Source organism: Staurois parvus, unplaced genomic scaffold, assembly GCF_062004578.1.
Source record: "Staurois parvus isolate SC_StPar_1 unplaced genomic scaffold, SC_StPar_1.0 ptg000140l, whole genome shotgun sequence".
Taxonomy (NCBI): Eukaryota; Metazoa; Chordata; class Amphibia; order Anura; family Ranidae; genus Staurois; species Staurois parvus.
Genome location: NW_028317936.1, coordinates 2612501 through 2625864, shown reverse-complemented (window position 1 = coordinate 2625864; position 13364 = coordinate 2612501). Strand labels below are relative to the sequence as shown.

Here is a 13364-nt window from a genome sequence, read left to right as displayed (position 1 = left end):
CCCATCATGCCTCTACCTCTGGGAGTCTTGCCTGTGGCTGTCAGAGTCTTGCAGGCCTCTTGGGACTTGCAGGTCCTCAACACCTGGAGGACCATAGTTTGGACACCCCTGCCCTAGAGGGAATTGTCCCCCCCCTGACCTCCGTTTGTGTCTCAGAGTTAGCAGCTGTCCTTTTGGATGCTGAAACATCTGGTGACCTCTGGCAGCCATCTTGGAATTGGACCTTATAAGTTAGGGTGCCCGTGTCATTTGGGCACACCTGGAGGAAGTAGTAGGTCAAAAACAGAGACCTTTCTGCAATCTCTGGTGACCTCTGGCAGCCATCTTGGCGTGAGACCTTATAAATTAGGGTACCCATGTCATTTGGGCACACCTGGAGGAAGTGGCAGGTCAAGAACAGAGATCTTTCTGCAGCATCTGGTGACCTTTGCCAGCCATCACAGCGTAGAACCTTATAAATTAGGGTACCCATCTCATTTGGGCACACCTGGAGCAAGTGGTAGGTCAAGAACAAAGACCTTTCTGCAAACTCTGGTGACCTCTGGCTGCCATCTTGGAATGAGACCTTATAAATTGGGGTGCATGTGTCATTTGGACACACCTGGAGGAAGTAGTAGGTCAAGAACAGAGACTTTTCTGCAATCTCTGGTGACCTCTGGCAGCCATCTTGGTGTAGGACCTTATAAATTAGGGTGTTCGTGTCATTTGGGCACACCTGGAGGAAGTGGTAGGTCGAGAACAGAGACTTTTCTGCAATCTCTGGTGACCTCTGGCAGCCATCTTGGTGTGGGACCTTATAAATTAGGGTGTCCGTGTCATTTGGGCACACCTGGAGGAAGTGGCAGATCAAGAACAGAGACCTTTCTGCAACCTCTGATGACCTCTGGCAGCCATCTTGGTGTAGGACCTTATAAATTAGGGTACCCATGTCATTTGGGCACATGTGGAGAAAGTGGTAGGTCAAGAACAGAGACCTTTCTGCAACCTCTGGCGACCTCTGGCAGCCATCACAGTGTAGGACCTTATAAATTAGGGTACCTATGTCATTTGGGCAGAACAAAGACTTTTCTGCAACCTCTGGTGACCACTGGCAGTCATTTCGGTAAGGGCCCTCACTGATATCTGTAGCTGCAGCCACTGTGGAGCAAGTCATGTTCAATTTGGAAGCAGTGGAGTCATTCAAGTCAGTTATCAGCACTTTGCTCTCTTTCCTCTTCCTGGGGAGGGTTAAAAGGCTGGAAGCTGCCATTTCACTGCTGGCAGGGGGAGCTGATTTATGAAGACAAAGTGCAATCAAAGCTGTGGAGCTTCTGCTACAAAGCTTGGGGATGAATTATTCCACAGCGGTTGCAGCTTTAGAAGTTAGTGAGGGTTTTCAAGTCAATTTATTATCAGGTTTTTGTTTTTTCCTAGTTTGGTCCTTCTGTTCTTACTGCTGCTGAATAGCGCTCACGTAATGATGTTTGAGCCTAGGCTACATGATGACCCCATCCCAGGGGGGGGGGGGGGGGCCGTCCATGACACCCTTGGCTCAGGGGAAGTAGGTCGAGCAATGCTGGCTGTCATTCAACCCATAAGATTGAACTCATCTAGTGGTGGAAAAGAAGTACTGTGGGGGACGGTTTCAGATCTTTATTTTTTCTATTAATGAACAACTTATTTATTTAGTAATTAATATTATTATTATTATTATTTTTTTTACTATTTTTTTTAGCTGGAGTTCAACGTTGGGAATGAGTAAATATTTGAATGTCTATGAGCAGGCTGGTATACTCCCCAGTACTTTTTTTTAGGTTTGGTGTTAATGTATTTTGAGATAGATATTGGTATAGTCCAGTGAAGTCAACAAATCAGGTTTTTGCTTTTTCCTAGTTTGGTCTTTCTGTCCTTACTGCTGCTGAATGATGCTCAGGTAATGATGCTTGAGCCTAGGCTTCGTGATAACCCCGCCCCAGGGGGACGGTCCATGAGTTTGTGGGCTTAGGGGAAGTAGGTTGAATGATGCTGGCTGTCACTCAACCCATAAGACTGAGCTTATCTAGTGGTGGAAAAGGAGTACTGCGGGGGACAGCTCTGCATTGTTATTTTTCCTATTAATGTACAACTTTTTTTATTTATTTGTTTGTCTGTTTATTATTTGCATATTTCTTTTATGTATTAATTATATTTCATTAATATTATTATTAATTATTTTATTTCAAATATTTAATTATTATTTTTCATTTTATATATATATCTATATATATCTATATATAGATATATATAGATATATATGTATAATAGATAGATGAACATGGAAATCAATGCATCATTTGTTAGACATGCATTTCTTTTTAATTTTTTGTTGCTATTCTGTCTCTCAGAGTTACAATACACCTACCATTTGATTTTTAGACTGATCATTTCTTTGTGAGTGGGCGAACATTCAACATCAGTAGGGGATCAAATACTTATTTCTTTAATATATATATATATATATATATATATATATATATATATATATATATATACACACACACACACACACACACACACACACACACACACACACATATATATATATATATATTTTAATATATATATATAAAGATTTTTAAGATTTTTATATATATATATATATATATATATATATATATATATAAATCTTTTATTTATAATTATTTATTATTTTTATTATCAATTTGTAAATATATATAAATAAGCAATTACAAATAATAATTATATATATATTTGTATATGTATATATATATATATATATATATATATATATATATATATATATACACACACACACACATATATATATATATAGATATATATGTACCAATATATGTGTATATATATATATATATATATATATATGTGTGAAATTTGTAATTGGTTATTTATTTATTTGTATTTTATTTATTTGTTTGCATTTTTTTCAATATTTAACTATTATTTTATTTAATTTTGTTTCGTATTTTAATTATTTATTATTTATTTTGTATCTATTTATTATTTACAAATTTTTATTTTATTTAGTTTTTATTTGTAATCTTTCTTTCTTTTATTTATTTATTTTTTATTTTAGCCGTAGTTCAGTTTAATAATATGTAAATATTTGAATATCCATAGCCTTGCTACAGTTCTATTAGTAAGAAACATCGTTCTAATCTCGTAAGAAACATCGTTCTAATCTCGTAAGAAACATCGTTCTAATCTCCTTTTTTTGTTATCTTTTACAGGTTTATTGGAAACCAAGCCTTACTGCAATGGGCACGGAAACTACAGCACTGAAATCTGCGGTTGTATTTGTGAGGCCGGGTGGAAAGGACCCAACTGTACGGAAGCAGAATGCCCTGGAAACTGCAACGATAGGGGAATATGTGTGGACGGGAAATGCGTTTGCAATCCGGGCTTCACCGGAGAGGACTGCAGTGAGATGACCTGCCTGAACGACTGTAACGACCAAGGAAGATGCGTCAATGGCGTGTGCATTTGCTTTAAAGGCTATGGCGGGGAAGACTGCGGCGAGGAGGTCTGTCCTGTGCCTTGTGGCAAGCACGGAAAGTGCGTGGATGGCCATTGCGTGTGCGATGAGGATTACACCGGGGCGGACTGCAGCGAATCAAAATGTCCCAACAACTGCAACAACCGTGGACGCTGCGTGGACAATGAGTGCGTCTGTGACTACCCCTACACAGGAGAGGACTGCAGCGAGCTGATCTGCCCCAACGACTGCTTTGACCGCGGCCGCTGCGTCAACGGCGTGTGCTTCTGTGAAGAAGGGTTTACCGGAGAGGACTGCGGAGAGCTTGCTTGTCCAAACAACTGCAACAACAATGGAGTGTGCGTGAACGGAGTGTGCGTGTGTAACGAGGGCTTCAGCGGCGACGACTGCGGTGGCTTAAAATGCCCCAACGACTGCAACGACAGGGGGCGTTGCGTCAACGGCGTTTGCATTTGCAAAGAAGAATACGTAGGAGAGGACTGCGGTGAACTCAGGTGTCCAAACAACTGCAACAACAGAGGCCGTTGCGTCAACGGACAGTGCATTTGCGACGTGGAATACATTGGAGCCGATTGTGGTGACCTCAGGTGCCCCAACGACTGTAAGAAGAAAGGAACCTGCGTCAACGGAAAGTGCGTCTGTGATGTGGGGTTCACGGGTCTGGACTGTAGTGAGCGGAGGTGCCCCAACGACTGTAACAACAAGGGACGATGCGTCAACGGAAAGTGCGTCTGTGATGAAGGGTTCAAGGGTCTGAACTGTAGTGAGCTGAGGTGCCCCAACGACTGTAAGAAGAGAGGAACCTGCGTCAATGGAAAGTGCGTCTGTGATGAAGGGTTCACGGGTCCGGACTGTAGTGAGCGGAGGTGCCCCAACGACTGTAACAACAAGGGACGATGCGTCAATGGAAAGTGCGTCTGTGATGAAGGGCTCAAGGGTCCGGACTGCAGTGAGCTGAGGTGCCCCAACGACTGTAACAACAAGGGACGATGCGTCAACGGACAGTGCGTGTGTGACGAAGGCTTCACGGGTCCCGATTGCAGCGGACTAAGTTGCCCCAACGACTGTAATAACAGAGGGCGTTGCGTCAACGGGCAGTGCGTGTGTGATGAGGGATTCATGGGAGAAGACTGCTCTGAACTCAAGTGCCCCAACGACTGCAACCACAGAGGACGCTGCGTGAACGGAAAGTGCGTATGCGACAACGTATTCATCGGAGATGATTGCGGTGAACTGCGATGCCCCGATGATTGTAAGAACAGAGGAGTGTGCGTTGATGGTCAGTGCATATGCAACGAAGGATACACCGGTGACAACTGTGGAGAACTCACGTGCCTTAATGACTGCCATAACCAAGGCCGTTGCGTCAATGGACAATGCGTCTGCGATGAAGGTTTTATCGGAGAGTTCTGCGATGAAGGTAAGTCCAACTGAAACTTTTCGTTTTTTGTTATTTCCCCTCGAAATCATTTTCTGACCGTATTATTACATTTCCAAACACTCCTAGTACTTACCTCTCTGGCAGGAACAAAGTCTTCAAGGTCCATGACCTAGCCTCCAACAGAATTTTAGCATCCAACACTTTCAGGTGTGTCGATTTCTTTGCAAGCCTGCTAGGTGCTCTGATTCCATTGGGTGGCCCCTACATAATGTCATAATAATATTGGCTCCTGAATATCAGTCATTCAGGAGCCAATGGAAGGAACAACAGAGCTTAGCTTGGGGCCCAAAGTGTTGGAGGTAAAGATTTTGCTGGAGGGTGTAGCCCTTGGCAAACTGAAGTGAAGACTTGCTGTCCACCACAAGGGTAAGCTTTACGAATGGTCACTATTGGCCCCAAAGGGTTCATGGGACTATCCAAGGGGGTCAATAAAACAGCTGGGGCCAGTAAATGTCTGAGGATCAATAGGTGGTCAATAGATAATGGAAGGTCCATTGGGTCAAGAAATCTTTTGAGGTCTCTCTAAAGCCCCATGCCAGTCCTTAGTCTTGAAGGCAAGATCAGGGGTGTATTTACCACAAGGCAAACAAGGCATTTGCCTAGGGCAGAATTTTTCAGGGGGGGCAGCACTGCCCCTTGGAAGAAGGGACGGAAGAAGGGGCACACGCGCCGTGGGGACCTGGTGGGTTCCGAGAGATGCTGTGGGTTTCATGACGGTGTATGCACAGCCCGACTCTCGTTCCTGGGGATGTCCGGAGCTGTGAAGGCGAGTGTCTTTCTCTCTCTCGCCATGGGGGATGGTGGCTGGTGTATGGGGGGGCAGTAGTAGTGGAGGGCAGGGGTGCTCTTTCAGGCTCTTTCTGTGGGTGGGGGGGGCGACAATTTTTGTGTTGCCTAGGGCAGCACAAAACCTGAATACGCCACTGGGCAAGGTGGTTAGCAGTAAGAGTTACCCTTTGTTCCCTACCAACCCATATAGATGAAAAATATATTTGAAATTTATTTTAAAAATATTCTTCCCAAATATATTGACATATATTTGAAATGCTACAATTTCAGCCATATTCAATATATTTCAAAATATATGTCAATAAATATATATATGCTGTATGTTTAAATTTGTTTTTTATATATTACAAAATATATGAAAAATATTTTTAAAAATAAATTTTCAAATATATCGTGTGTCTTTAAAAAAACATTTAATCTACATTTTCCGAATGCATTTATAAATATATGTAAAAATATATGTTAAAATGACTTTTTTCTATGTTCAAAAAAATTTTTTCATATATTTTGTAATATACCATAAAAAAATGCATTTCAACATACAGTATATATATACACAGGTGAAACTCGAAAAATTAGAATATCGTGCAAAAGTTCATTTATTTCGGTAATGCAATTTAAAAGGTGAAACTGAACCTGATATGTGAGATAGACTCATTACATGCAAAGCAAGATAGTTCAAGCCGTGATTTGTCATCATTGTGATGATTATGGCTTACAGCTCATGAAAACCCCAAATCCACAATCTCAGAAAATGAGAATATTCCATGCAATCAATAAAACAAGGATTGTACAATATCGGACCTCTGATAAGTATAAGCATGCGTATGTACCCGGTACTTGGTTTGGGCCCCTTTTGCAGCAATTACTGCCTCAATGCGGCGTGGCATGGAAGCTATCAGCCTGTGGCACTGCCGAGGTGTTATGGAAGACCAGGATGCTTCAATAGCGGCCTTCAGCTCTTCTGCATTGTTCGGTCTCATGTCTCTCATCTTTCTCTTGGCAATGCCCCATAGATTCTCTGTGGGGTTCAGGTCAGGCGAGTTTGCTGGCCAATCAAGCACAGTAATCCCACGGTCATTGAACTAGGTTTTGGTGCTTTTAGCAGTGTGGGCGGCTGGAAAATGAAGTCGGCATCCCCATAAAGCTTGTCTGCGGAAGGAAGCATGAAGTGCTCCAAAATCTCCTGGTAGACGGCTGCGTTGACCCTGGACTTAATGAAGCACAGTGGACCAACACCAGCAGATGACATGGCTCCCCAAATCAACACAGACTGTGGAAACTTCACACTGGACTTCAAGCATCTTGCAGTGTGTGCCTCTCCATTCTTCCTCCATACTCTGGGTCCTTGTGCCTCTCCATTCTTCCTCCATACTCGGGGTCCTTGGGCCTCTCCATTCTTCCTCCATACTCTGGGTCCTTGGGCCTCTCCATTCTTCCTCCATACTCGGGGTCCTTGGGCCTCTCCATTCTTCCTCCATACTCGGGGTCCTTGGGCCTCTCCATTCTTCCTCCATACTCGGGGTCCTTGGGCCTCTCCATTCTTCCTCCATACTCGGGGCCCTTGGGCCTCTCCATTCTTCCTCCATACTCGGGGTCCTTGGGCCTCTCCATTCCTCCGCCATACTCGGGTTCCTTGGTTTCCAAATGAGATGCAAAAGTTGCTCTCATCAGAAAAGAGGACTTTGGACCACTGAGCAACAGACCAGGTCTGTTTTTCTTTAGCCCAGGTAAGACGCTTCTGATGTTTGTTGTTCACGAGCAGCTTGACAAGAGGAATACGACATTTGAAGCCCATGTCCAGGATCCGTCTGTGTGTGGTGGCTCTTGATGCACTGACTCTAGCCTCAGTCCACTCCTTGTGAAAGTCACCAACACTTTTGAATGGCCTTTTCCTGACAATCCTCTCCAGGCTGCGGTCATCCCTGCTGCTTGTGCACCTTTTTCTTCCACACTTTTCCCTTCCACATAACCTTCTATTAATGTGCTTTGATACAGCACTTTGGGAACATCCAACTTCTTTTGCAATTACCTTTTGAGGCTCTCCCTCCTTATGGAGGGTGTCAGTGATGGTGTCAGGTCAGCAGTCTTTCCCATGATTGTGATTCCTACTGAACCAGACTGAGAGACCATTTAAAGGCTCAGGAACCCTTTGTAGGTGTTATGGCTTAATTATCTGATTAGAGTGGGACACTTTGAGCCGAGAATATTGCACCTTTTCACAATATTCTCATTTTCTGAGATTGTGGATTTGGGGTTTTCATGAGCTGTAAGCCATAATCATCACAATGATGACAAATCACGGCTTGAACTATCTTGCTTTGCATGTAATGAGTCTATCTCATATATTAGTTTCACCTTTTAAGTTGCTGCACTGAAATAAATGAACTTTTGCACGATATTCTAATTTTTCGAGTATCACCTGTATATATATATATATATATATATATATATATATATATATATATGTACTGTATGTTGAAATGCATTTTTTATATATTACAAATTATATGAAAAATATTTTTTTAAAAATATATATTTTAAGTATATTCTTCAGATTTTTTTTAACATATAAAAAAGTCATTTTAACATATATTTTTACATATATTTGTAAATGCATTCCAAAAATGTAGATTTTGCATTTTTAAATACATACGGTATATTTGAAATGTATTCTGTAATAAAGACGCATTTCAACATACAGTGTATATATATATATATATATATATATATATATTTATTGAAATATATTTTGAAATATATTGAATTTGGCCAAAATCATAGCATTTCAAATATATGTCAATATACTTGGGGGAAATATTTTTAAAATATATTTCAAATATATTTTTCTTCCATGTGGGAATGAGCTCATCCAGAATTTCTACATAAATGTTTAAAACCATACATTTGACCCTTATATATGTATCACTGTGTTTTACTGAAATGGTGGACATTCAATTAAAACCTTTTAATAATTTTTCACCATCAGTGGGGGTTGTAAGCTAATTAACGCTCTCACATTGTATCCGATTATATAAAAGAATATTGAAACCTATCTTGTTACATTTTGCTCCCGCCAAACAGTATCACCACCAGAAGACCTAGTTGTGACTGACGTGACCACAAAAACCGTAAATCTCGAATGGGCCAACAAAATCAAAGTCACTGGGTATCTGATCACATACACTCCAACAAGCGTTGGAGGACTGGAGTTGGATTTTAGTGTGCCTGGAGACCAGACCACAGCCACCATTAAGGAGCTTGAACCAGGCGTGGAGTATTTGGTTCGTGTCTACGCCATCCTGAGGGACCGAAAGAGCATCCCTGTCAGTGCAAGAGTTGCAACGCGTAAGTCATTTTTGATGTATGTATGAGCTCAGGCGCCTGATGAAGGTTGGTCAGTTGGATAATAAAAATGATATGTCCATGGACAGAATTATTACTGGAGATTTATGCATGAACCACCAATTCCAATCCCATGTTCTTCTCAAAGGGTATCTTCTACTTACAGGTAACCTTAAGAAGCTTCCTTGACCTTCAGCCTAATTGATTTCCGTGATGCCACCTCAAATCTATTTGGGCTCACCAAAAAAAAAGATATAAAAATGAGGGGGACAGAGAGGGGAACATACAGGAGAAACCACTCTACCATGTTGTATTTGGTAGACTTTGCCAATAACAAAATTATATTTTGGTGGACAGAACTATTATTGGAGCACCACTTCCAACCCCATGCTCTTCTGGTCACCAAGGGGCATCTTCTCTTTACGGAAAAGCTTAGGAAGCTCCATTGACCTTCAGCTTTATTTCTGTGAAGCAACCTCAAATGCACATTTGGGATCACCAGAAAAAGGAAAATGGGGGTACGGAGAGGGAAGCGAAGAGTAAAACCCACTCTATATTGCCATATTTGATAGTCTTTGCAGATAAAGAGGTTGCAGTATATCAGATAATTCAACAAGATGTGGCTGAACTTCTAGCTGTACAGTTGCTGGTTGTAACCCATATTAATGCTGCTAGAGCAGCCTTGATTGACCTTTTTACCATGGAGGAACGCTTGAATTAACTTTCCAATCCCATGTAACCCATGCTAATAATGACTAAATCTGTGGCTCATAATACGTTAGTGTGATGGTCAGTGAGAACAAAGCTCCTTATATTTGTGGTCACTGGGAAGAACCTGCCCCTTACACATACCTAAAAAGATCGCTGGTGTCAAAGGCTACTCATTTGAGAGACAGAAGCTGCTCATTGCTCAAGGAACCCCTAGCAACGTCTGAAGAAACCACAGGGTCCTATGGAACCCTGGTGGAGAAAAAGTGGATCTAGAGAATATATCTGTCTCTATGCTGACTTTTTTGGTGGATTACTCTCAAGGTGTCTCGGCGTTGTCGGAAATCCAACCCTTGCAGTTTTTTGGCCAACTTTGGATCTTAGAAAAAGAAAACCCTACTAAGGCTTATTCTAGTTTTATCAAATAAAGTTCTATTGGATATAGAAGACCTTGTAACACCCTGAACCTTTTTTATTTTTCCAAAACACACATTAGTTAACCTTGACACCAAGCGCATGCAAATATGCGGCCTCTCGGCATCTGGGCCTTGATGCCAAGAAGCTGCATATTTGTGTGCCATTAAAATATACATACGTGCTGAGAGCGCGCGCCCTGCATGCTTCCAGCACATATGTCCATGACTCACAGAAAGGTCCCAATCTACCCTTGCGATCGGGACCTTTACTGATCATGTGACCACCGTGACGGCGAATCACAGTGGTCACATGACCCTAAAACCCCGCCCGCCTCCCGGTTTCTGAAACTCTTAAAGGGCCGGGAGGCGCTGGCAGTAAGAGTTTAAAGCCAACAAACTAAAGTTGTTCATCCTAACTTATTTGCTCCTTTGCATTTGTTGCAATATGGTGCACATATCCCACATGGAAGAAAAATATATTTGAAATATATTTTAAAAATATTCTTCCCAAATATATTGACATATATTGGAAATGCTACAATTTTGGCCGTATTCAATATATTTAAAAATCTATTTCAATAAATATATATATATATATATATATATATATACTGCATGTTGAAATGCTTTTTTATTACAAAATATATGAAAAATATTTTTAAAAATACATTTCAAATAAGCTGTATGTCTTTTAAAATATAAATCTACATTTTTGGAAAACATTTACAAATATACGTAGAAATATATGTTAAAATGACTTTTTTTACATGTTAAAAAAATCTGAAGGATATATTTAAAACATATATATTTTTAAAAATATTTTAATATATGTTGTAATATCTAAAAAACGCATTTCAACATGCAGAAAAAAGTAAGAAAAAAGTATTTTATCTGTTCAAAACTCTTTATAAAATGCACTTTAAAGGCATAAATACTGTACAGGGACATGATTAAAAAAAAGTAAATGCATTGAAAACCAATTAATCCGTTCCGGAGGTCAGAAAAAAGTTAAAAAAAAGTATTTTATCTGTTCAAAACGCTTTATAAAGTGCACTTTAAAGGGATAAATACTGTACAGGGACATGATAAAAAAAAAATAGTAAATGCATTGAAAACCAATTAATTCCATTCGTATAGCAGAAACAATTTGTGAACCGAACCATTATTTTCAATGGATTTTCATTCGTAAACCGAAAATTACGTTAACCGAGGTGTTCCTAAACCGAGGTACACCTGTATTTTGAATTTTCTATGCTGGGCTAGTGGAAGCCAGTGAAGAGATTGGCAGAGAGGGGCAGCAGTATACAATTTCAGGGCTACATAATTGTTACTTGGTTACATAGTTACCTAGTTAGCCAAGGGTTATCAGGTTGAAAAAAGACACAAGTCCATCTGCTTCATCCAAGTCCATCTAGTTCATCCAAGTCCATCTGCTTCATCCAAGTCCATCTGCTTCATCCAAGTCCATCTAGTTCATCCAAGTCCATCTGGTTCATCCAAGTCCATCTGGTTGCATCTGTAGCCATTATGAAGTAGTTCGTCTCAATGCAATGCTTTCCTCTCCCTCATTCCTTGATTTACCATCGACCAGTAAGTCCATTCATCCAAGTGTTGGACCAGGAGTGAAGCATGGGAAGGTCAGGCCAATTGGCTTTTGCATATTAGATCTTTCTAAGTTGCTGGACTCCTGGGGTAGTCTTCAAGGTCAACTGTAGGAAGATAAAGGATTTAAGGTTGTTCTTCATCTCATTTATTCAATTAGTTAACCTATGAAGTTTGTAAAATATAGCATGCCATTCGGTAATGGCCAACATCTGGTGTTTTTTTGTTTTTTTTTACAGACTTGCCCACCACAGATGATCTGAGGTTTAAGACCGTGAAGGAGACCTTTGTAGATGTTGAATGGGAACCACTAGATATTTCATTTGACACATGGAAACTTATATTCCAGAACACTGTAAGTAGAGATAAAGTTCTAGGATCATTTACATTAACAAAACGTGAGATTCAGTTTGAACTGGTATGTACATGATATGGTGACAAAGTATGTGAACCCCCTCCAAGTGATGGAATGAGGGTGTTTCCAGTGAAGGGTACTGTGAAAATGGTTCTAATGACTGAAGGCTTTTAACCTACATACATTCACAGAGCTGGGTCGGGAGCAAGCATGGCACGAGCCCCCCCAAGCAAGGCCACATGGAGGAAAAATATATTTTAAATATATTTTAAAAATGTTCTTCCCAAATATATTGGCATACAGTGAGGAACAGAAGTATTTGAACCCCCTGCGATTTTGCAAGTTCTCCCACTTTAAAATCATGGAGAGGTCTGAAATTCACATTGTAGGTGCATTCCCACTCTGAGAGACAGAATTAAAAAAACAAAATCAGGAAATCCCATTGTATGATTTGTAAAGAATGTATTTGTCTTGCACTGCTGAAAAGAAGTATTTGAACACCTAAGAAACAGCAAGAATTCTGGCTCTCAAAGACCTGTTACTGTGCCTTTAAAAAGTCCATCTCTACTCCACTCATTAATCTAACTTAGTAGCACCTGTCTGAGCTCTTTAAAGACACCTGTCCACCACACAGTCAGTCAGACACCAACTACTACCATGGGCAAGACCAAAGAGCTGTCAAAAGACACCAGAGACAAAACTGTGGTCCTCCACAAGGCTGGAAAGGGCTACGGGGCAATTGCCAAGCAGCTTGGTGAAAATAGATCAACTGTTGGAGCAATTGTTAGAAAATGGAAGAGGCTAAAGATGACTGTCAGTCTCCCTCGGACTGGGGCTCCATGCAAGATCTCACCTCGTGGGGTATCACTGATGATAAGAAAGGTGAGGAATCAGCCCAGAACTACAAGGGAGGAGCTGGTCAATGACATGAAGAGAGCTGGGACCACAGTTTCAAAGGTCACTGTCGGTAGAACACTACGCCGTCATGGTTTCAAATCATGCATTGCACGGAAGGTTCCCCTGCTCAAGTCATCACATGTCCAAGGCCCGTCTGAAGGTTGCCAATGACCTCCTGATGATCCAGAGGAGGCATGGGAGAAAGTCATGTGGTCAGATGAGACCAAAGTAGAACTTTTTGGTCTAAAATTCTCTCGTCGTGTTTGGAGGAAAAAGGATGAGTTGCATACCAAGAACACCATCCCTACTGTGAATCAT

The 13364-nt window shown here is 40.9% G+C and overlaps 1 protein-coding gene across 5 annotated transcripts in view; it reads left to right on the top strand.

Annotated features, from left to right (window-relative positions):
* TNC (tenascin C) overlaps positions 1 to 13364 on the top strand; it is a 253590-nt gene that overhangs the window by 94684 nt on the left and 145542 nt on the right. For all 5 annotated transcript variants that reach the window (XM_089673551.1, XM_089673552.1, XM_089673553.1 and 2 more), the window contains exons 3-5: positions 3228 to 4913; positions 8808 to 9071; positions 12034 to 12149. In XM_089673551.1, coding sequence (XP_089529677.1) covers positions 3228 to 4913; positions 8808 to 9071; positions 12034 to 12149 — 2066 coding nt within the window. The remainder of the gene's footprint in view (positions 1 to 3227; positions 4914 to 8807; positions 9072 to 12033; positions 12150 to 13364) is intronic.